Here is a 22,285-nt window from a genome sequence, read left to right as displayed (position 1 = left end):
TAGCGGTTCGCTCAACGATTTCGTGTCGTCTTCCGGTCTCAGACCACCCATTGGAAGAATGTGAAATTGTGACGTGACGCGTTCTAAACGGGAGGATTGTTCGCCCGCCCGTTTGCTAAACAGAGCATGCGCTGAAGGAGTCTATTGTAAACAGTTTGCTCCCGCTCTGTTTGCCGCTTTAAGAAATTATAGGCGCTGTTAACGTGTTGACAGTAATAATAAATGGGGAGGAAAATAGATACGTGAATTGTCTCTGCAATCTTAGGCACTTTAGTACTATGCACGGGTACTAAAAGTTTAGCTTCCTGGATTCAGTGGAATTTATTTCCAAACTTTTATATATTGCATTTTTATTACATTGCAATTGTAATACTCAAAATAAAAAATAAATCTTTTGATTTATGTTACTTTTTTATATCTATATATAAACTGTAACTCCAGACAGCAATGTTGCTGAGGGTCATTTGATTAGGATGGTATATAAAGTGAATTTTGTTCACTGAATTCAGGTATAATAAATTGTTATAATAAATTGCTACTTTTCAAGAGAGTATATTGCAGATACTCCAAATGAAACATTATCTATGGTTTACTCTCTCTCTTCTGTCTTACACCACAAAATACTGCTAGCTTAATCTGCTGCTGTGTATGAACTTTGATGCTGATCTGGTGATACCACCCCAGACAAAGAGTCTTGGGCTCCTAGACTCACTACCCCTCAAAGAGCAGGTGGCAATTGTGGCTGAGAGAGTATTGCACAATTTCATGTTGTGCATCAGTTGTACTCCTACCTTGATCAGGAGGTTCCGCTCACAGTCCCTCAGGTCCTAATCACCTCCAGATTGGACTACTGTAATGCGCTTTGCATGGGACTGCCCTTGAAGAGCATCCAGAAGCTTCAACTAGTGCAAAATGCAGAGGCGCAGGTTGTTATGTGTGGTTCCTGAAGTGCACATACAATACCTCTGCTTCATGAGCTGTGTTGGTTCCAGTCTGTTTTTGTCCAATTCCAGGTGCTGCCTTTCCCCAGTTACATCAGCCTATCCCATTAGCTCTGACAGAGAAGGCATGTTACGGGTTCCATAGTCCAGGGACTTGTATTTGGTGTGTTTTGGGAGGCAAGCCTTCTCTGCCATGGCACCCACCTTACACAACATTCTCCCCATTCCCCACAAAGTTAGGCAATCTTCAACCCTGCAACCATTTAGAAAGTCCCTCAAGAAATTCAGCCTTCTACTGCAGTACTTCTGCAAAGTGATTACAATCCAATTTGCAGATAACGTTTAGACCATTTTAGAATAAACAAATGCAGATAACGTTTAGACCATTTTAGAATAAACAAATGATTATTTTTAAACAGCCAGTCATCTCTAAGTTGGGTTACTTACTTTCATGCATTCATAAAGAAGTCCTTGACTCAGAGCAGCCATTTTATATGCCCTGGAATATATTTCCATTAATTGTTCAAGGCAATTCTATCTGTAGAAGAACACGATACTGTACTCTACAACCTGAAGAACTTTACATTTTGTGGAATTACTTATAACAGTTTGACTTAAGAAAACATAAGATGAAGGTCAATTTTGGCCAAAATGAGATATCCTTGAGGGGCAATTGGCCTCTTTGGGAGATCTAATCCATCTATGCTGTTTATCAAATGAATGTTTGTTTCAGCTATAGCCTATTGTTAGTTTTTAAGCAAACACAATAGTCATTACAATATAAATTTTAAGTGCATTCTTGTACAAAGAGGGAAATCATTGCTGCTGAAATATCTCATTGTTTGAGGAGCGAGATGACTGCAATACAGTCTAATCCTGGGAGCTTTTTCCCTAACAGCAGGAACACTTATCATTTTTAAAAGAATAGTATCAATAGTTTCAGAGGGGTTTTTTTGTACCAAAAGTAATTTAGCTCAAATTAAACAGTTTTCCCCTGTGGGGAGAAAACATTAGCAAAACTGTAAAACAGCAAGTGAATACTATTATACCTGTTTTCCTTTGAATCTGCTTTTGAACTAACCTAGGAGAAAGATAGTTTGCTTTTATTATTCAAAACTAAGCAGTCTTCATCCTGGTTCATCCAAGCCGGGAATAAATAAGCAAACATGGTGACTGCTTTGGGAAGGTTACAGTTTATTGCAGAAAGATGATCTTCAGGAAAGTGCAGAGGAGAGAAGAAGAGAGCGAAGGGCACAGAGATTGAGCACATGGGCAGTAGGTTTTATACCCCCCCTAGCCTTTTGTTTGGAATAGTTTCCTGTTCCTGTGGTATGAACCTTGAGACTGTTTCTGAGTGTTTGTCTAGGCCTTAATATCTATGGTTTAATTCTGTTATCATATCCTGCTTCCCAGGTGATGGGGCTGACTCCTAGAGTTTGGGTGGGGTATGCAGATCTTCTCTTTTGTCTTGATTGCTCTGGCTTCAACTTTCTGATGGTTTTACATCTGCATTTGTACAGGGCTAAAGTCTTGCTTGGGGCAGAGAGATAGATTTGGGGCCAAGTTTGGTTTTAAAAAGTCCTTTTGAGGAAAAATATATTTTTCTGCCCTTTTTAATATTTCCTTCTGGGCTAACTTTCATCACCCTGTGGGGAGAAAACATTAGCAAAACTGTAAAACAGCAAGTGAATACTATTATACCTGTTTTCCTTTGAATCTGCATTTGAACTAACCTAGGAGAAAGATAGTTTGCTTTTATTATTCAAAACTAAGCACAGAGAGACAAAGCTGCTCCAGTTTTTTCCCTAAAAAGAATCATAACAGTACAGAGCAGTGACGCCAGCAAATAATGTGAAACAGCGCTAATCTGTTTATATTGCTAAAATCATTCCTGAAAAACAAGTTCAAAATTGCTCTAACTATTGGTTTTTTTCTGTATCCAAACTGAATATCTAGACACTCAGGTAATTGAAGGCACTATTTTTGGTTTTTGAATTATGTATTTCTTATGTTTGTATTCCATATAGTGCTTTATGGGTGAATGGATTACTGTAATATACTCTCATGGACCTGTCTTTGAAGAGCATCTAGAAGCTTCAGCTAGTGCAAAATGCAACAGCACAGACATGTGCACACCTGGATCACCACATATTACACCTCTGCTCTGCTTCAAGCTGCTGCTGGTCTATAAAGCCCTACTTGACAGGACATTGGGTTATTTGTGGAACCACCTCATCCCAATTACATCTACTGGTCCCATCAGATCTGGCAGAAAGAGCACATTGCAGATGCAGTGCACAAAGGAATGTCAGCTGATGGCATCCAAGAAGAGACCTTTCTTCTGCCAGAGCCAACCCTTTGGAATACCATTTGCCCTGAGGCGAGATTGGTACCGACTTTGTTGGCCTTCCAGAAGAGCCTGAAAACATGGCTGTTGTCAACTGGTTTAGAAATCCAGTGATGTTGGTAGAGAGCCTGCTAAGAGGTTGTACTTTTAGGTACAACATAATGGTGCTCTCTGCTGATTATGTTTTAATTTTTTAAAGTTTGTTTTTAATGTTTTTAATTATTTGGGGGGGGGAGTTGGTTGCCTTTGTATTGTTTTCTGGATTTTTAACTTCATAAGCCACCCACAGTCACATTAGCGCAGTGCTTCTCAAATAGTGGGGCGCGCCCCCCAGGGGGGGCGCGAGGCTCCGTAAAGGGGGGCTCGTTTGACCTCGGCAAATACTGTCATATTGGATTTCTAGATCGGATCATCCGACTCACTCGCAAGCGGCAGCCCGACGCGGAGGACCACATGACCGCCAACGCACGTGACACATGCAAAGGACCCGATTGGATAGACATGATGCTCTATCCTGATTGGCCAAACCCGCCCGTGTGACTTTTAGACCCGGAAGTTGGTCCTCTGTACAGAAAAAAATTTTTTACAGTCGCGCGGGGGGCGCGAAATGTTTTCTTCTTCCTAGGGGGGCATGACAGAAAATAATTGAGAAGCACTGCATTAGCGAGATGGTATAAATTTAATAAATAAATTCATTAAGAGAGCCAATTAGATGTGATCATTTTTAACACTGCACAAGAAATCAGAAGGCTAAATTGTAATCCTCCCTTAGGCATGAAGCTAACTAGATAACTCTGGGCGAGTTACTCCTTCTCAGCCGTAGGAAAAAGGCAATAGCAAGCGCTTCTGAAAAACAGGCAGTTATTAGGAGTCAAGACTGAGAGGAAAGCACATCCAATTTCATTAAGGAATACAAGTTCTTTTATCCAAACCTTCAATGATTGAATTTGCAATATATACTGGCATAAAATATGGCTAGCTAGTTGATCCCTTAGTGTGTCTTGTGCAGATCCAATCAGTATAATTTCATATTGCACAAGGCTAGTTTTCTAAAGCAACATATTAAGTATATATGTGTTAAAATTCAATGCAACTACAGCCACTGTCTTTTTATATAAGATATGAAATGGCACTCTGAACTTCACAACATATATTTTTGTTCTTTGTAGTAGTTTTCAATATGGAATATAGAACTGTATCCAGTATAGCAATACTTACCTCACACTTTGAATTAGCCATCTGTGTTTAATCTTGGTGTGTTATATAAATCCAGCTAGTATCACCTGCACAAAGCTACTCATGAGGAAATTGGCAGTATTTCATGTTATATAGAAGATATGGGCACTAGATTTATTGCTTTTAGTATTCATCATTCCCTTTTTGAAACTCATGGCAATATTTTAAATCATAATAAGTCTATGTCCAATTCAACTGAATGGAAAAAATTGTTCCACAGTACCTATTTTCTAGTTCAATGTGGATTTGAATTGATGGCAGGTACATACATGTTATCTAAGATTAAATCAATATTCAGATAATCCATAATTCTGTTCCCTCCAGCAATCAAGAAGACTTCTGGAAAATCAAAAGGAGGGTTGGGTCATTTTCTGTCATGCCACATGCCATCATCTGCTTCTATCCAGCCCGCCTGAGGACAGTCCTGCAGTTATCTGAGGCATAATGTTGCTTTATGTAGGCTGTTTATCCCAAAGATAATAAACTCTGTATACCAAATAAATCCAATTATTACTTCAAGAAAACTAATCGCACTGGCTGCATTTCACAACACTCTGAGCTGCAAAACAACCACATTTTAGCATGAGTATTATGCAAACCCAGCAGAAAAGATTTCATTACAGTTATTTTGTAAAGAGCTAGAATGATGTAGTGATTAAAGTACTAGGCTGGTTCAGGTCCTCCACAGCAGTGAAAGCCCATTGTGATTCTGTGCCTGTCACTCAGCTCACATGTTGTTTTGCAGGGTAAAAATGGGGCCAAGATTATAAACATGCCTCAAGCCTCTGAAGGAAAGGTGAAGTATAAATTAGTCATGCATACACCGGTAAAATAATAAGCATTGAAAAGTCTACATTCTAGTATGCTTTCTATACAAAAACAAAGATAGGCCTCTACTGAATTTTGGCACAGAATACTGAACTCACAATTCCAGGTCAGTTTGAAAAGAGTGTAGCAAGTAAATATCTTTAGTCACACCAGTTCACTAGTAACCATATTGGCAAAAATAAACATGTAAGAGTTACATTTGTGAGATATCAATTTGATAAATAAGCAAGGTAGAATATTTGGTTATGTAAACCCAGCCACTGTGGCTCAGTGTGATGTACTACGACACTGAATTAAGTATAAATTTAACTATCAGCCAGAAAGCATATTGTATGAACAGTCTTTTTATTAATAGCTACACAGCAACTATATTAAATTGTTGCATTAGAAGCAGCCTCACTCAAAAACTCTGCTTGGTAATACGGTATTAAATCTGAATTTGACTTCTTAGTACAGAACTTTAATCAAGTCATCGTCCTCTATAGAGCAATTTAAAGCACATATTATTTATTTACTTTCTATCTAAATAAGTCCTTAACCACAATTATATATAAAAAATCTGTTTTGACCGACCCGATTGCTTGGGCAAGATGTTTACATTTCACTGTCTTGTTTTCTCACTGGAGACCTCCGAAGAGAATGGTAAAATTGTAAAAATAAATAAATAGTGCAGGGGGTCCTATTATAAACCTACTTAAACTGTACTCGGCAAACCTTCATCTGGAGCAAGTTCTTTCAAAGCCAGCGCTGACTTATTCACGAAGAAAACACTCTGCATCCAGCTGAATGCAAACATTTTATGGTCTATCTACAGAGTATTATAGGAAACCCAGTAAGTACCTGTATGACCTGGGTTTTGTTCTGTTTTTTTTTTTTTTTTTGTCCCAGCAGGGTCAAGTACCCCCATACTAAGACAACCTGGCTTAACATAGGATATAAGAGAAGCCGCGGCTGACCCTTCGGCGATATCATTAGGCCCATACAAAGTTGAAGTACACCCCGCCCCGCCCCCGCTGATACGAACTCCCTCTTGTTTGCCTTACGGCCTCCGCAAGAACGCTCCAACAGAAGGAGGAGAAGGCGGAGCGAACCATTGTGCTTGAAGGTGGAGGATTCCGATCAATGAGGCTCTCGGGCCGGCTCTTGGACCTTTCTCTCTCTCTCTTGACTTCAATACAGCGCTCACCCCCTGCCCAGTAAGAAAACGAAGACAGGCCAGAGAACTGAACTCGCATCCTTCTCCCACCTCGCTTGCCCTGGCTTCCCCCATTCCCCCCCCTCTCCGTTTTCTAGCAGCCTTTTGGTGCGCGCCGAGCCGGAGCGAGCCGTAGGCGGCTGGGCGCGAGGAGCGGCGGGTGCGCGCCCTCGAGCTCGCGGCGGCCGCGGTTTGGCTATTGCGGGGGGAGGGGGAAGGTAGAGCAACGGGTAGCCTCGGCGGGGGGTGGGGGCTTGGCGCGCGTGCGCGGGTCAGGTAAGCGGGGTTCGGGAATGGTCGAGCTCCGGCGGCGGCAGGGAGAAAGTGGGTGGCTGCTCTTTCTTTCTTCTGATGATGGGGGACTTTCTTCCCGCCAAAACGGCAAGGATGAAGGCTGGGCTGGTGGGAGCCGCGCCGGCCCTGCCGCTGCCCGGGGAAGGGTGGGTTGGGCGGTCTCTGCGGCGCACCCGCCTCCCCCGGCCCGTCGTGGTCGGGGGAAACGGGTGAGGGGAAACGGTGGGCTTACAACAGCCGTGCGCTCCCCTCAGCCTTTTCCCTACCGCCTTTCCTTCCCCCTCCCTCCGCCCGCGGACCAGCGGCTTGTTGAGGACGGCGCTCGCCTGCAGCCCCGCTTCGGTTCTCCTCAGCCTGACTCGCCTCCCCCGGCGCAGCGAGAAGGAGCAGCATGAGCCGCGATTTCAAACCGGGAGACCTGATCTTCGCCAAAATGAAAGGCTATCCCCATTGGCCAGCCCGGGTAAGGTTCCCCCCTCGGCTCCGACCCTTCCTTTCGCCTCCCGCCCTTTCCCCTGCTAAGGAAAGGGCTTCTCGCCTTTCCCCGTCCTTGGAAGAGCGGCGGCTTCGGGATCTCGCTCACCGACCGCCTTGCTCCGAAGAGCCCGGGAGGTCCTTAAATCTCCCGTTGAACTTAATTCATCGCCTTGGCCTTAGCAGCCCAAGCGGAGGGGGGGGGCGTGTTTGTTTGACGGAAGTGACTTCTAGTCACATTGCAGATAGCCCACATGCTGGTTTTCAGCCTTCTTGTTTTGATGGAGTGTGATCTACTCCTTCGAGTACGTAGAGGTTATCCAGTGCCCTAAAAGCGGCGGGCTAGTTTCGGATTCAGTTCAGCGGACTGTGTTTTATCGTTCAGAGGGATGTGCGGACCGGGATATTTCAGCATAATGTGGTGTGTCTACAATTTCAGCACTAGGGACCTAACCTTGACTTTGGCCAAATCGGATGGATTGAAACCTGTGAACCTGCTTGCAGAGAAAGCTATTAGAAATGCATTAAAAGGGTAGTCTCGTTTTAAAGGATTCTTAAATGTATAATTTTATCGCTATTAGCTTTAGAATATTTTTTTCATTTTTCATTTTAATGCCAAACTACTGTTTCTAAACCATTTACATCAGATAAATATAAATGATCACAACTGGATTATAACCTGTTTATTAAATATGTTAATGGACTATTACATTAAGTATATAGAAACAGAGAGGTTTGTGTTTGGATTGTTTTCCTTAATCAGAAACCAAAATGTTGTTTGGAGATAGCAGTCCTCCATTCACCAAATGAAGCTATATTATCCAGGGATTGCACAGTTGCATGATCCCAGGAGTAATATGCATTTAGCTTAAGGCACTGATAATGCACCAATGCCTACTCCAAAATACCTTATGGCCCTTCCTTAGCTTAACTAGTGTATTTTTCTGTGACTGGCAGCTAACAGGCAATTCTACAAGATGCATCTTATTTAAGGAGACACAGTTATGGTATGCATACCTATACCCACTTCAAAGCACCCTTTAGGTTTCTGATGCAAAATGTATCCCTAGCACAATTACATGATTTTGTTAAAATACAAGCCACCAAAATAATGTAGCACTCAAAGATTTGCACCTGTATTGAGCTATGAGCATTAAGAAGCTCATATCTGATGTGTGGTTATTTGTTGTTGATTAATGAGGTATATATCTAGATAGAATAAAAATATAAATGGATAAATAAATGGCTCTAAGGTAGAAAAACTAATGAGTATCAAATTCAGTGAGAAGCTTGAACATATAGCAAAAACAGTGATTTCAGTTTGCTATGCTAGTTAGTTTGCTATATAGTTAGCAGTTCTTTTTCATATTTAAATAAATAATTCTGGATAAAATCTAATTTAACATTTATATATTGGATATTCCCTTTAAACTTTCTTTGTTAACATATAGGCAACTATACCATGCAGCCTTCTATTATTTTGACACTGAATGGTTCCTTACAGTAATGCACCATTGAAAATAAAAGTCAAAGTAAATAGTTATCTCTCCAATCCTGGTTGATCCCAAAAAGCTAAGCAGGATTGGATTTGGGTACCAAATTTGGGAAAACTATCAGAAAATACCAAGATAATTTTTTTAAAAAAATCCACAAAAGTGACATCAAGCCAGTATGCATTGTTATAAAAAGATATATATATATATATAAATATATATAAATAAAAATAACATTTATATTCTCAGACAGGAACTAGGAGTTGAGCTTGACTTGAGGGAGACTTTATTAAAATAAATCAGCTTTCCTCTATTGTCAATTGCCAGTAAACTTCTTCTAAAGGACAGTAAGCTTGGATACACAGATTAAACTAAGGCCAAATCAACCAACTAGTTTTTCATGTGCCTTGACGTAGATTTATTTATTAAATTTATATGCCACCCATCTCTCTATCCACAGTGACTCTGGGCAAGATGGAGAGCTTGAAGTCAGAATGTGAAAATAATTATATTAGCATAGACACAAATAGGACGCTTTGCATACAAGTGACAGAATGAGTGTACAAATACACATCTATATTTCTTGTGTTCAGATGCTACTGTTGCTTAAGCTTTTGTCATGAATATACCTTAGATTAATCTCCATTAAGTGATATTGTATACCATTAATTCATAGTCTCAATCATGCCACTATTCAAAGCAGTTATTAAAGTAATTCTTTAATGATCACATCTTTCAGTCTTGGATGGAAGCAAACTACTTTTCATGAAGAGCACAGAAATGTTATGGTTGCATTTAACACATTATGCTTTTTAAAAAATCCTTTGTTACCTATGGTTTAGATTTATCTTTTTATTTAGCTGTTATTGTTTGTTGCTGTAGGTTGATGAAGTTCCTGATGGAGCAGTCAAACCACCGACAAATAAAATGCCTATATTCTTTTTTGGCACTCATGAAACGTAAGTCTTTTGGGAGCAAGGTTATATTAGACAATGAGGCAAATAATCCCTAATATTTTATTATTTCTTTTTAATGTCTGAAAATGTTGCCACCAAGCCTTTTCTTCTAAAAATGATTTCTAAAACTAAAATAAGGTAAATAGGCAGATAATCCCTAATTACAGTTCTTATAGTTTGATGTACAGGCAGTACAGCTTTAAAATGCAAGAATGTATCTCTTCTGTTAATATTTATCTAACAAGAGAATTTGGCCATTCTCTGCTTACAGGCTGACTTTCTCTTGGTTTTTATTTAGAAGTTGATGTTTTTATTCCTGTTTTCTACCATGCCTCCAAGTGCTTGGAATTAGACATAACTTTAGCATTAGCAACCATTTATGTCTGCCATAAGTACTAGAAATATTCCTCAACTTTATCGGCACTTCTGGGTGTCATAAAATATTGCACTGCCCCACTCACATTTCAGGCACTGGATAACTAGCTCACATTTACAACTGGTTGCAGCATCCTGCAGTCACATGACCTCAATTTGCGACCTTTTTTTACCAGTTTCTAGCGAAAAAACACCCATTCAGGAGAATGGGTTCAGACTTATAACATCATCATTCACTTAGCAACCATTATAAAGCTGGATCCAATCATGCCTCAACTTTATGACAGTATTGTCATAATTGTCCACAAGAACGATCTGTAAAACTATTATAATGAAATGGTACATTGCCTGCATTTTTTTAAAACAAATGGTTATCTGGATACTTCTTTAACAGAAAGCAAAAATGTAAGATCAAATAGAAAAGAGTTAAGAGAAAGAAGAAGGGTTAACTTAATATGCATAAAAAAGAAAGAGAAAATATAGTAGCTTTTATGAGAATCATTCTAAATTAAGCAGTCAGAATATGTTTTATGAATGTACTTTGCAATATATACAGCTCATTGTGTAGAATGTATTCATTCAATGTTACTGTTAAGTAACAGTGCCTGGATTGTGGTCATTTAGTAAAGCAATCACTGATATCTTTACTCAATAACCAAGATTCTAGTCCCTGTTGTGGTTTTAATTTGAGGACTACCTGGACCTGGACAAGGTTGCCTCAGAAAGAATAACTTGCCACAGTTGAATCTGCCTATCTGGTGAAAACATCTTTCAGGGGCTATGAATGGCACAGTAGGTCTTCTCTAAATAGCTTCTACCAGAAGTTAAGATCATTAAAAACTTTTATTTACTGAGGATTCGGTTCTCATTGTCATTGATATCCGTGAGGATGGAGGTGTTTGGAAAGATTGACCTATTATTACTTTTTAATATTTTAATATGTTGTGACGCCCAGAATCTTCTGATTATGGCACGCTATAAACAATTGTAAAAATAAATACAATAAATGACAGGATTGAAAACAGCAATATGAGAGCTGACTGCCTGCCTGAGCAGATAATGAGAGAAAATGTGAGGTCTTTGTTGCAGTTTTTGTCTTTTAAGACGTAATTTGTATGTAGCAGCAGTGTTGAAACCTATAGAATCAAACGTAATTGTAGTCACCGAGGCTAATAATATAGTTCTATAATATGATGATGATAATAAATAAATAAATAAAAATAATGTTGTAAGGGACCTCAGAGGTCATCTTGTCCAACCCAGCTCAGGCAGGAAACCCTATACCATTTCGGACAAATGGCTGTCCAATCTCTTCTTAAAAACTTCCAGTATTGGAGCATTCACCACTTCTGGAGCCAGGTTGTTTCATAGTTAATTGTTCTAACTGTCAGGAAGTTTCTCCTTAGTTCTAGGTTGCTTCTCTCCTTGATTAGTTTCCATTCGTTGCTTCTTGTCTTGCCTTCAGGTGCTTTGGAGAATTAGCTTGTCTCCCTGTTCTTTGTGGCAGCCCCTGAGATATTGGAACACTGCTATCATGTCCCCTCTCGTCCTTCTCTTCGTTAAACTAAACATACCCAATTCCAGCAACCGTTCCTTATATGTTTTAGCCTCCAGTCCCCTAATCATCTTTGTTGCTCTTCTCTGTACTCTTTCTAGAGTCTCAAAAAGTCTCTTTTTGGTTCTCATAGCAACAATATTGCTGAGCTAGCAGAATGTTATTGGATTAATTGTTATCAAATGTAAACTTTAATATCTTGTTTGTTCCTTTCCAGTTTTACATTACATAGGCGTAAATATTAGTCACTTCACATGGCTCCTTATTTAGTAAGAAGTCACATAGTATACTGTATTTATCAAGTACTTATTCCTGTCCAAAATTGTGTAAAATCCTAGCATTTAAAAATATTGCAAACAATTTTTGTAAAGAATAAAACTTACACTGTAAAGCAGAATTTTCCCCCCATTATTTTCTTTGTAGTGCATTTTTGGGACCAAAGGATATATTTCCCTATGCTGAAAATAAAGAAAAATATGGCAAACTAAATAAAAGAAAGGGCTTTAATGAAGGATTGTGGGAAATTGAGAACAATCCCAAAGTTAAATTTTCCAGTCAGCCGGTAAGTTATCTTATATTTTGATTTCTATTAATAAGTTTTATCTCAAGATTTTTTTGGAATTTCTATCTTTTTATAATGCTACAATTCAGATTATTGGCTAGATTATAGAAAAAGTAAATCTCAAAACATCATTGTAATTGAATAGACCAAGCTTACCAGAGTAGATCACAAAAGCTACCCATCACAAGAGCTACCCATTCGAAGTAACAATAGAAAGCAGTAGCTAGAAAGGACTTCCAGCACTTATGCTATTTGCAATGATTGACATCTCACACAGTCATAGATATTTGTTCCCAGATTTTGAACGTTTCTGCTTATTCGTGAGAGAATGAATGTTCTGCCCTTTGCAGTTCTTCTGAAGGTTTTAGAATAAAAGCCTTCTTTTCTCTATTCTCTGACAAAATAATTGAGGGATATAAATAGTATATGTATGTCTCTCATTTTCAGGAGCATACAAAAGATTTTAGAAACATTTTACATTGTGGAAATAATTTAGAAACCAAAGTAGCACATAGAAAGAGTGATCGAGTCAATAAAAATTATTGAATTGTATGTTTCATTGAACTTAATATTTATCCTGCAAGCCTGAAAATATTAGGTTTTTTTCTGATGCAACAGTTTTAAAAAATAACAATTTAATTATTTTCAGAGAGCAATTCTTAAAATGCCATCCAGGGTAATTAATTCATTTAGTATTGATTAAACTTAGTTCAGTGTTACTTCCTATTTAAATATTGTAATGAGATGTTATGTGTATGGTGTGCCCCATAGGTCCTCTTATACCATCTTCATCATAGTAAGTTGTCCCTAATAAGGATGAGTGAAGAGAAGCAAGTGTATTGTCTGTTTATTTATTAGATTTTTTTTATCCTGCTTTTGTAACTTTATAAGTAACGCAAAGTAGCAAACATTCATAATAACTCCTCCTTCCTATTTTCCCTACAACAACCACCTCGGAAGTTAGGTTGGGCTGAGAGAGAGTGACTGGCCAAAAGTCCCCAGCTGACAAGTTTCCTGATTTCTAAACCAGCACCTTAACCACCATCAAGAATGTAGGGTTCCCGCTGAGTCATCCAAGACTTAATAATCATATTCCCTATTGGTGTTGGTAAAAAAATGGTATAAGGAAGATTCTGAAGGCAATTGATCATTTTATTGACTACTTTTAAGGCATAATTTCACCTGTATGGAGAAAATAATTGAAAAATCACATTTAATTTTACTAAGAAAACTGTACGGACAGTATATAATGACTGATAGTGTCAGATGATGGAGACCTTATATCAGATGGTACTCAACATGCTACCAAGAGCTGAGGATGTTAAGCATGAACATGGGGCAGCTCAACACAGTGAACAATGAAATGACTACACTTTGGTATCTAAGTGACTGGAATGGAAAATATTGTTACACTTTTTTTCTTGTATCTATTGCTTAAGTACTTACATATTGGCATTTTTTTCAGTCTCAGCCACCGGTTAACACTACAGTTGTTAAAGAAACAGATGAAGAAGAAAGCATAGACACTACAGAAGAAAATGAACAAAAAATGGGTCCCAAGCGAAGAAAATTAACAGCTCTTATTAAAGTAAGTGCTTATAACAGTTTTAAGGAGCTGCTTTCTAGGATAGTCTACATTGCAAAAAAAAGATTGTTATTCATAGTATGATAAATAATTAGTTTAAAAGTTTTACAAAAACTCTGATAGTAAGAAGAAGCTACTTTAATCAATTGGATGACATGTTAGCAATATACAGTACCTTTGTACTCATTCTTAATATAATAAAGAGTGGAAATTATTTTTTTGTTCTTTAAAAGCAGAACCCCAAACATAGTGGTAAATGTTTAAAATTGTATTATAAATTATTTTTTTCAGTATCTCCAGTACATTGAAAATAATAAACTTGGAATTAAAGGGCTTAGCTGTCCCTCAGATTATATATAATAATTTCTTTTAATATTTCTGTTAGTCTTTTAAAATGATTTTGTAAATGAGGGAAAAGCTAATTTGGAGGAAAGTTTATAAAGCAATTTGGATGCAAAAGTATTCCAGATGATGATGTTGTTCCTTCATAATTTATATAAACTATATTTTATTCATTTAATTAAATAGCAATTTTTACTCATGTCTTGTTTTTGAAGTGATTTTACTTTAGCTTTTTTTGGGAGGCAGCCATTAGAAACTATGTCTGAAAGGAATTTGCCAATCCAATTCCTTGTGCCTCCCAGAGCTTATCAGGAATTCTGGATGAATGCCATCAATACCTGGTGCTTTACCATATTTCAGATTAATGATGGCAGTGTTGATTTCCTCTATGGTGAAGAAACCATATTACTCAGGCGTTCAGCCTGACATTGAAAAGCTGGAAGAGCTTTCTTGATGAGAATCTAGTGCTCTTTCACCCTTGGAGCTTTGGAGAGAGATACAACTCAAGATGCTATTTGATCAGGAGTTACTTTGAATATTTGTCATGTGGGCTGTCTAGCACTGTCTAATTTCTTAATAGGCTCCATGATTTCCTGCTGGATTTTCTGAAATTGAACAACTCTATGGATTATTCCCACTTCTTACAAACTACATCAAACATCTAGCTTTAACCATATACAGCCATATACTGTATTTATTTCTTATTTTCCAGAAAATCTCTGCTTCCTATAGGGGAAGAGGCAATTCTCAGCAATAACTATGATGTGTAACTTCAGATAAATGGTCTGCATATGCCTATTTTCTGTGCCTATTTTATAGCTTCTAGAGCAGGGGTCCCCACTATCTGTCCATGGCCTATTCACAACCAGGCCACATGACTGGCTGGCTGGGGCACGCACATGCATGCACAGCCTCTCTCACATGAGTGTCGGCATTCAGGGTCTCATTCACACAAGTGTCATGGGTGCTCTTAGCCTCACTCGCATGAGCAATAGGTGCTTGTGCACGCATCCTCCCACAAAATCATCCCCTCTTCCCTCCCTCCGGGGCCGCCAACCTGGAAAGGTTGAGAAACTCTGTTCTAGAGTATCTCTAGTTCACATTGCCAATTTCCAATGGTGCAACTTTATTTATTCAACTTATTTTCTATAAGGTTAAGGGAGAAGGTATATTCTAGTTCCCATCAATGGTAGCATCACTTTGTTATTGGCCAAGCCAGCAGTCTTAAGAGGTTGAACTTCAGAAATTGAAGTTTTATCCAGTACAAAGAGAGCAAAAGAAAAGGCAATGGAGTGCTGCCTCTCTGGTAAGATTATGGGAAATCTATTGGAGCAGAAAGCTCGCCTTTGAAAGAACTGTTCTTATGCCTAATAGGGCTGGCAGCATTTTAAACTCCGCTTGAAAGAGGTGATTATTAACAGTCTTGTGGCTGCAGCCATCACCCTGCAATAGCTCTATAGTTTAAAAAAAGAGACATGGCGACTTTAATGAGTTACAGACAGGTGCTGTTTTTTATACTTACACATTCTGAAGCATACAATTTTTATTTGAAGCCTTATACAGCTCTACTGCTTTCAGCTTTGCTTTTCCATTTGTAATGTTTTATGATATAGTGCAATCAACAGTAAAGCTGTTACAACATCCATGACATTTTCCAGAACATATATGTGTATGTGCATGCATGCAGTGGCATTTCTGAAAAGATTGCTTCAGTGAATATGCAAAGTACTTTTTTCTTTTTTAGTGGAAAAATTAGAGCTGCCTCCTTCCTTGCACATATGTGGAAAGCCCATCAGAATCACTATAATCTTCATCATGTCCACTGGTGAGCGTGGTAACTTGCAGAACTACTCAGGATTAAGTTCAATTATATATAATAGAACAACCAAATGGTTGCCCCAAAGTAGAGGAAGAAATGCTCATGTTCTTAAAGAAAAAAAACCCTTGAATTTAAAAAGGGCAGTACATACATAATACAAACATGTCAATGCAATCATTAAAACTTGGAAACTGATTTTTATCTCTTCTTCCTTGGGAGAAACAACAGATTCACTGTAGAAATGGATAATACATTAAAGCACCATAACACTGTAAAAGTGAAACGACAGAAAAAAATAATGCTTCTTTTATAAAAGGACTGGAGGTTTCAGCTTATTTCCTTTTTCATTTGCTCTCACTCCAAAGAGATAATAAAATAGAATTACAGAATATTGAAATGTAGAGGGTACATTTATAATTAATTACAGCTTTCATATGGCAACGTATGTCATAGATTCACGTAGACCGATCGAAAATAGCATCAAAGTCTAAAATACCCATAGAGAATGAGACAGTTATCAAGTCACAGGTTACTAGCCAGCCAATAAATATGGATGAGAAACAGTCTAAAGGCACAAAGCAGTAATGCTCCTAAGTTCAGAATTTCATTGACACCATGGTTTTCTTAGTTGCTACCATCAACTAGAAATGTGGCTTGAATATCCAAATAAGTGAAATGTATAAATGTTTCATAACCACTTATTCTAAAAGGAAAATGAAAGGAAAGACCTACATCTTGGCCAGGGAAAGTGAGAAGATGTAAATCAAACTAGTCCCTCATGTTCCCTGTCAAGTCTATTATCTGTTCTGGGTAAGGCTGCCTAAAACTTTCAGGAGAGTTTCCTATTGAAACAGGACCCATTTTCAATAGATTATGCTGCCAACTGTTGCAGATTGAGGTACAATTTCCTTTGCCAGAGTTCTAGAACTGATGAAAGAGAAACTCCTTCTAAGCCTTGATTTGCAAATGCATTAAAAATAGGTGTTAAATAAAGGAGGAAAGCCAAGACCCAATTGTAGTTACCAAGGAACAATCAAATAAGCATACAATGAAGGTGTTTTAAGGGTGATAAAAAGAACGTTTCTAATACAAGATAGCTGTATACAAGTGCAGCCAGATACTGAAAATTCATACTAAGTAAACCGTTAAGTTTAGAAGTGTTAATAGGTCATCTTATGGCTTAATAGATTTATAGCCTGCAGTCGAGTCTGTCTGTAAAGGAAGGAATTTATAATGGAACCTGAGGCAATTAAAAAAAAAAGACAAGAAATAATATGCACATCAAAAGGAATTAAACCCTAAAATGTATTTCTTACATAGATTGGAGGATCTTTACAACCGGTTTATAGCACTAAAAGCTTGTTAACAGGGATTTGAGAAGAATTGATAAAAGTACCTCTTAGTGCAATTTTTTCTCCTTTTCTCCTTCTACCACTCAACTCTCCATATCTACAGAAGTACTATGATAGATAACCAATCCTTCCACCACCTGAGTTTATGGACCATTGCCCTATATGAAGCTTTATAGTTTGATTCAATCTAGACCTGGGGGAACTTCCCAAATGCCCCTAGCTCTCACTATGTCAGAGTCAGAAATATATTTCTCAGATTAGGGTAGGGAAACCATGATAGGAAGAAGTAGGAATTGTTTTGTCCAAGTGCATAGTTCAGTTTAACATTTCTAGCAGAAAACAATGTTCTTCTTATGAGTATAGCACAATGTTATTTACATTGTTCTCTCTGCTTGTTCCCTGATTTCCCCTACCAGCTGCATGGTAGCTCTCTTTTGACAGTTGGCTGGTCAAAAAACCGCCAGCCCGTGACTTTTGCAATATTTGTGTTCTTTCCACAATCTTCCTTGGATTCCTCTTACATCTTGTCCTTCCTTACAAACAAAGAGATGGGGTAGTACTGAACCTGAGGAAAGTAACAAATTGGGCTCCGACACAGCTATACAGTTTCAAAAGGTTGCATTTCCAATCCTTGTAAAGGATGTCCACTAAATCTTGAACTCCTTCAAGGGGCAGCTGAGGTATATTCTTTGATCTTAGACTATATTACTGTTTTACACTCTCTAGAATTAAAAACAAACTAAAAGGGGATTTTCTTTAGTGAACAAGGAAAATCTTCAGAACTTGCTCAGCTCTGTCAAATGATTCCTAGGCTTGTGGGTCAGATGCTGTTGTGAACAAGAATAGAGAAGACATGCCAAAACAAGATCTGAGTTAAGTATATGTTGGACGGCATATCAAAAATTGTAACTTACAAGAACATAAAAATATGGTTGACTAAATATAGTTAAATAGATACAACTGTTTAATTACAACTGCACAATGCAGTTTAATAGGTCTAATTGAGCTCTCAGCATTCTCATCAGTGGCTAATCAAATTAGAATGAAGACAAATAAAATTCCAAATGGGGTTTTCCAAATGAGAAATGGACTGAAGACAGCAGAGGGAAATATAGTAGAGGGAAAAATTATGAAAATGTTGGACAAGAAGGCTAAAATTGAGTAAAGGAATAGAAGTGGGAAAGTAATGAAAGAAAAAAAATCAGGATTTCAGAGTTTCCATTTTACCAGATAATTAACTTTAATTGAATTCAATAAGATTTATTTTCAAATAAATGTCAGCATCTTGGTCTATAGCTGACTAGAGAGAAAAAAATGAAAAGTATTTGTGGTACAGAACAACAAGATAAAACTGTTGATTTGTGAATAGCTTAATTTGCTTTTTCTTAAATTAGCCCTATCTTTATACACAAGCAATATTGTTGCTTTTACAAAGTGGAACTTTTGCTTACTGTGGATTACATAAACATTGTGTTTGAATCCCTCTTTATATTCCTTACAGGGAAGTGCCTGTATCAGTCCTGTGATTTGTGAAATATTGCCTGCAGGCTTAAAACTAAACAGTAGAAGTCCCCTTTTTATGCAAACAAATATTGAAGAGATGAAGCTTTTGTTACAATGAAAACTAGAACATTTCTCTTTAATTATTTACTGTGTATCACCCCTTTTGTAAGGATCTCATGATCAAATCCCATCAGTTTTATGTCCCTTATCACAACAGTCCCAATTTAAGTGGCAGTGACTGCTAAAGAAAAATATCTTTGTTAATAATTGAGTGAAAATGACTACCCTATGCACACATGTAAAAAGAAGAGTTGGGGGGGGGGACAAATTCCACACTAGAAATCATTGTAGGAAAATGAAAATGTCAATATGGTAATATAAATGTACAACATAACTGTAGGTGCAATGTTTTGTACCGTTCTGGTAATTGAACCTCAAGAAAAGGTTAATAAAATAACAGGTTTTTTTTATTGAAATTTTTATAAAGTTTTTACAATAAAATCCCTCCCCACCACCCTCCCTCCACCCCCCCTTAACCCTTCCCCCCTTCCCAGAGCTGAATACAGAGCTAAAAACAGCAGAAGAAAAAACATAAAAATTAAATAAGCATCAATCAACTATACATAAATCCTAAAAAAAAAAATTAAAAAAACCCCTTAACTCCATTACATTAAAATCAATCAAAAAAAAAAAAAAACAGGTCGGCTGGTAGGGACTAGTAGCAGCTTCTGAGTGAGGATTTAGATTTCTTAATTTTTATTTTTTGTGCATGCATAATATATATTTTGGGAGTACAAACACTGAACCATAATCTAGAAAGCACATTTTATATCATGTTTTGCACAAAAGTAATACATATGTTATGCTCACTGTGGTGTAAGAATCCTTAAATGAAGTTATTAAAGTGAAGTATTAATTTCAGATTATGTGATGTGTCACTTAAGCACTGTTTCACTGAATCTGTTAGCTATATATACAGTGTATAGGAGTATATTTTTAAACAGGAGTAACCTTTTCTCTATCCTCTTTTCAATGTACCTCTTTTTTTGTTACAGTCAGTTGAAATTCAACCGCAGCTTGCAAACAGCAGGGTTTTTTTTTTTCTGCAATTGCATGAATCTATTTTTTCCAAAACTTGGGTTAGTTTTCTGTGTTTGCCTGAAGCGTTGGCATGATTATTCAAAGGATTTCAATAGCTTATTTGGAACTGGTTAAAAAAGAGAAACCCTAAGCAAGGGAAGGAAGAAAAACTGATAGTTGTAAATTGTATTAGAAAGAAAAAAAGTGAACTGCCTGTTTTCTGAGTGGGGCATTGTTACAGGAAATGTGGGACTAAGCATGCTGTAATTAAAGGATTTGCTTGTCGCTTTCTTCCATAGCTTTTTAATCTGTGAAACTTTTAAAAGCTCTGCACCTGCTGTGGCAGTAGCAGGAGGTTCATTTCAACTTGTCTCCAGCATTTCCTGTAACATCTGCTGCAACCTTGTAACATCTGCTGCAGCTATGGGAAAGCTGGGGCTGAATGTTGCAGTTTGAAGCAATGACTATATTGGTACAATATGGGAAATGATATCTTGTTATTTAAAAACAGCAATAGTTAAAATCAAAGGTACAAGCTAAAATTCACATTTTAATATTGCTTGTTTCATTTTACCTTAGCTTATGCAAACTCACTGTAGTTAATTCAAAATAGTGATTTAATTTATGTACAAACGAGGTCAGTATCTTGCAGGAAAGTCTTTGTTCTCTTTTCTACTCCCTTTTCAGAGTACTATGAGCAATTTGTAGTTTCAAAAAAAATCATCTAATATTGGTACGTGGAGAAAGGAAATAGACTATTTTGGTTCCAATGAGAAATACATATTATATAAAATTATGCTTTGTATATAATAAGCATAATTAACCAAAATTTAATAAGCAATATAAGAATGAAAAGAGGTAGAAAATACCCCAAAAAAACCCTTGATGATAATACAAAGAATGTACTCTTGATGCTGTTGCTCCTAGTGCTTCATTGAGGGAGTCATTCTATAATCAAGCTCCAAGAGAAGAGTCAACTTTGCCTTGATATGTACAACAATTAGAATAATTTAAAAATCAAAAATTAGTTTAGAGCAGGGGTGCATACTGTCTTATACATATTCCCTTGGTAATATTTTCCCTTGAAATATCAAAAATATGGTTGCAGTGTTTTGTGTATATTTATTATATTTGGTTATTAATAATTATATCATCTGACTATGGATCTGGGGGTTAGTAAAGTTTATTTCAGTTTCGTATAGAAAAAAAGGCTTTGTACTTTGCCCTAGACCTTAGTTTAGCTATAATTTATTGAACAAATTGCAGGTAGCCTGAGTATAAATTGCTTTAATGGAATAAAATTCAATTGACTATAGTTTAGCAAGCCATACAATGTGCCAAACTAAAACTAAACAAACCTCATAGTGATTCAATATATGAATTAAACCAAACTCTTGTTAAATATTTGTGCAACTCAGGTTAATTGCTATGATTATTATATAATCAATTTAAATCTCAAAATAATAGTTGAGTAAATCTAAGGATGTGCATCATTGGTTCCAAGAATCAAAAAAGCTCAATTTTGTTTTCAGACTAGGGCAATCATACTCAACAAAGAAGTAATTCTATATGTAGGAATTATTGAGTTTAATAAATGATAACTCTCAGCAGCTTTTACAAGCCACTTGATAAAATGAGAGAAAATAGGGCTTGTTGGTTTCAATTAACCTATTGCCTAGTGAGTACCAGAATGGAGATCCAGGCTCAGTGTCTTTAAACATTAATCAGATATTATACATAATTTCTCAAGTTCCATTTACCATATGTCAAGCATCTGTGATGCACTCTCTGATAGCAACAATAGCCTATTTGCAGAACAAACAAGCTCAGATGAGGATATTCAAGAAAAAATATTTTACCTTTGCCTGCTCCAAGTAAATATAAAAATCAGGTTTTTAAATACGAAAAATATGTACAATATATTTGATGATGTTTATTTATCCCTTCAGAAATTTAAAACTGATTAATAGACTATATGAATAAAAACTATTGTGACCATGTACATAAACAAATATTTTGTTATCTTGCTTTCAGGGATCAGGTAAACAGGACAATGAAACTTCTGAAACTGAAGTTGAAGAAAAAGAGCTAGAAACTTTAAAAGACGATGATTCTCCAGAAAAACCTAGCAGTGAAGTATGTTGGCGTAAAGCATTTGAATTATTCTGCATTTTTATTGCACCCTAACGCACACAATATAAAAAATTGGGAGTTTTCATTCACTCATACTTTCAGCTTTGGTATTTCTCAAAAAAAAAATCACCAAATGACATGTCATATTAATTGATAGATTTGATCAGAAAAGGATACATTGAGGCTTGGTCAAAAATTATTTTGGAGCAGATGTA

At 37.1% G+C, this 22,285-nt stretch overlaps 1 protein-coding gene across 4 annotated transcripts in view; it reads left to right on the top strand.

Annotated features, from left to right (window-relative positions):
- The first annotated feature begins 6,417 nt into the window (after positions 1 to 6,417).
- The window catches only part of PSIP1 (PC4 and SFRS1 interacting protein 1), a 29,547-nt gene continuing 13,679 nt past the window's right edge, over positions 6,418 to 22,285 (top strand). Inside the window, exons 1-6 of one of the 4 annotated variants that reach the window (XM_039363676.1) lie at positions 6,418 to 6,548; positions 7,144 to 7,304; positions 9,691 to 9,767; positions 12,118 to 12,256; positions 13,722 to 13,844; positions 21,972 to 22,073. In XM_039363676.1, the coding sequence (XP_039219610.1) occupies positions 7,233 to 7,304; positions 9,691 to 9,767; positions 12,118 to 12,256; positions 13,722 to 13,844; positions 21,972 to 22,073 (513 nt within the window). In that variant the 5' untranslated portion in view covers positions 6,418 to 6,548; positions 7,144 to 7,232. The other 3 variants (XM_039363675.1, XM_039363677.1, XM_039363678.1) reach the window with 3 other exon arrangements.

The sequence above is a fragment of the Crotalus tigris genome, unplaced genomic scaffold (assembly GCF_016545835.1).
Source record: "Crotalus tigris isolate CLP2741 ecotype Arizona unplaced genomic scaffold, ASM1654583v1 scf7180000019563.1149672, whole genome shotgun sequence".
NCBI classification, from domain to species: domain Eukaryota; kingdom Metazoa; phylum Chordata; class Lepidosauria; order Squamata; family Viperidae; genus Crotalus; species Crotalus tigris.
Note: the sequence above shows the minus strand (reverse complement) of the source record. Positions and strands in the feature narration are given on the sequence as shown.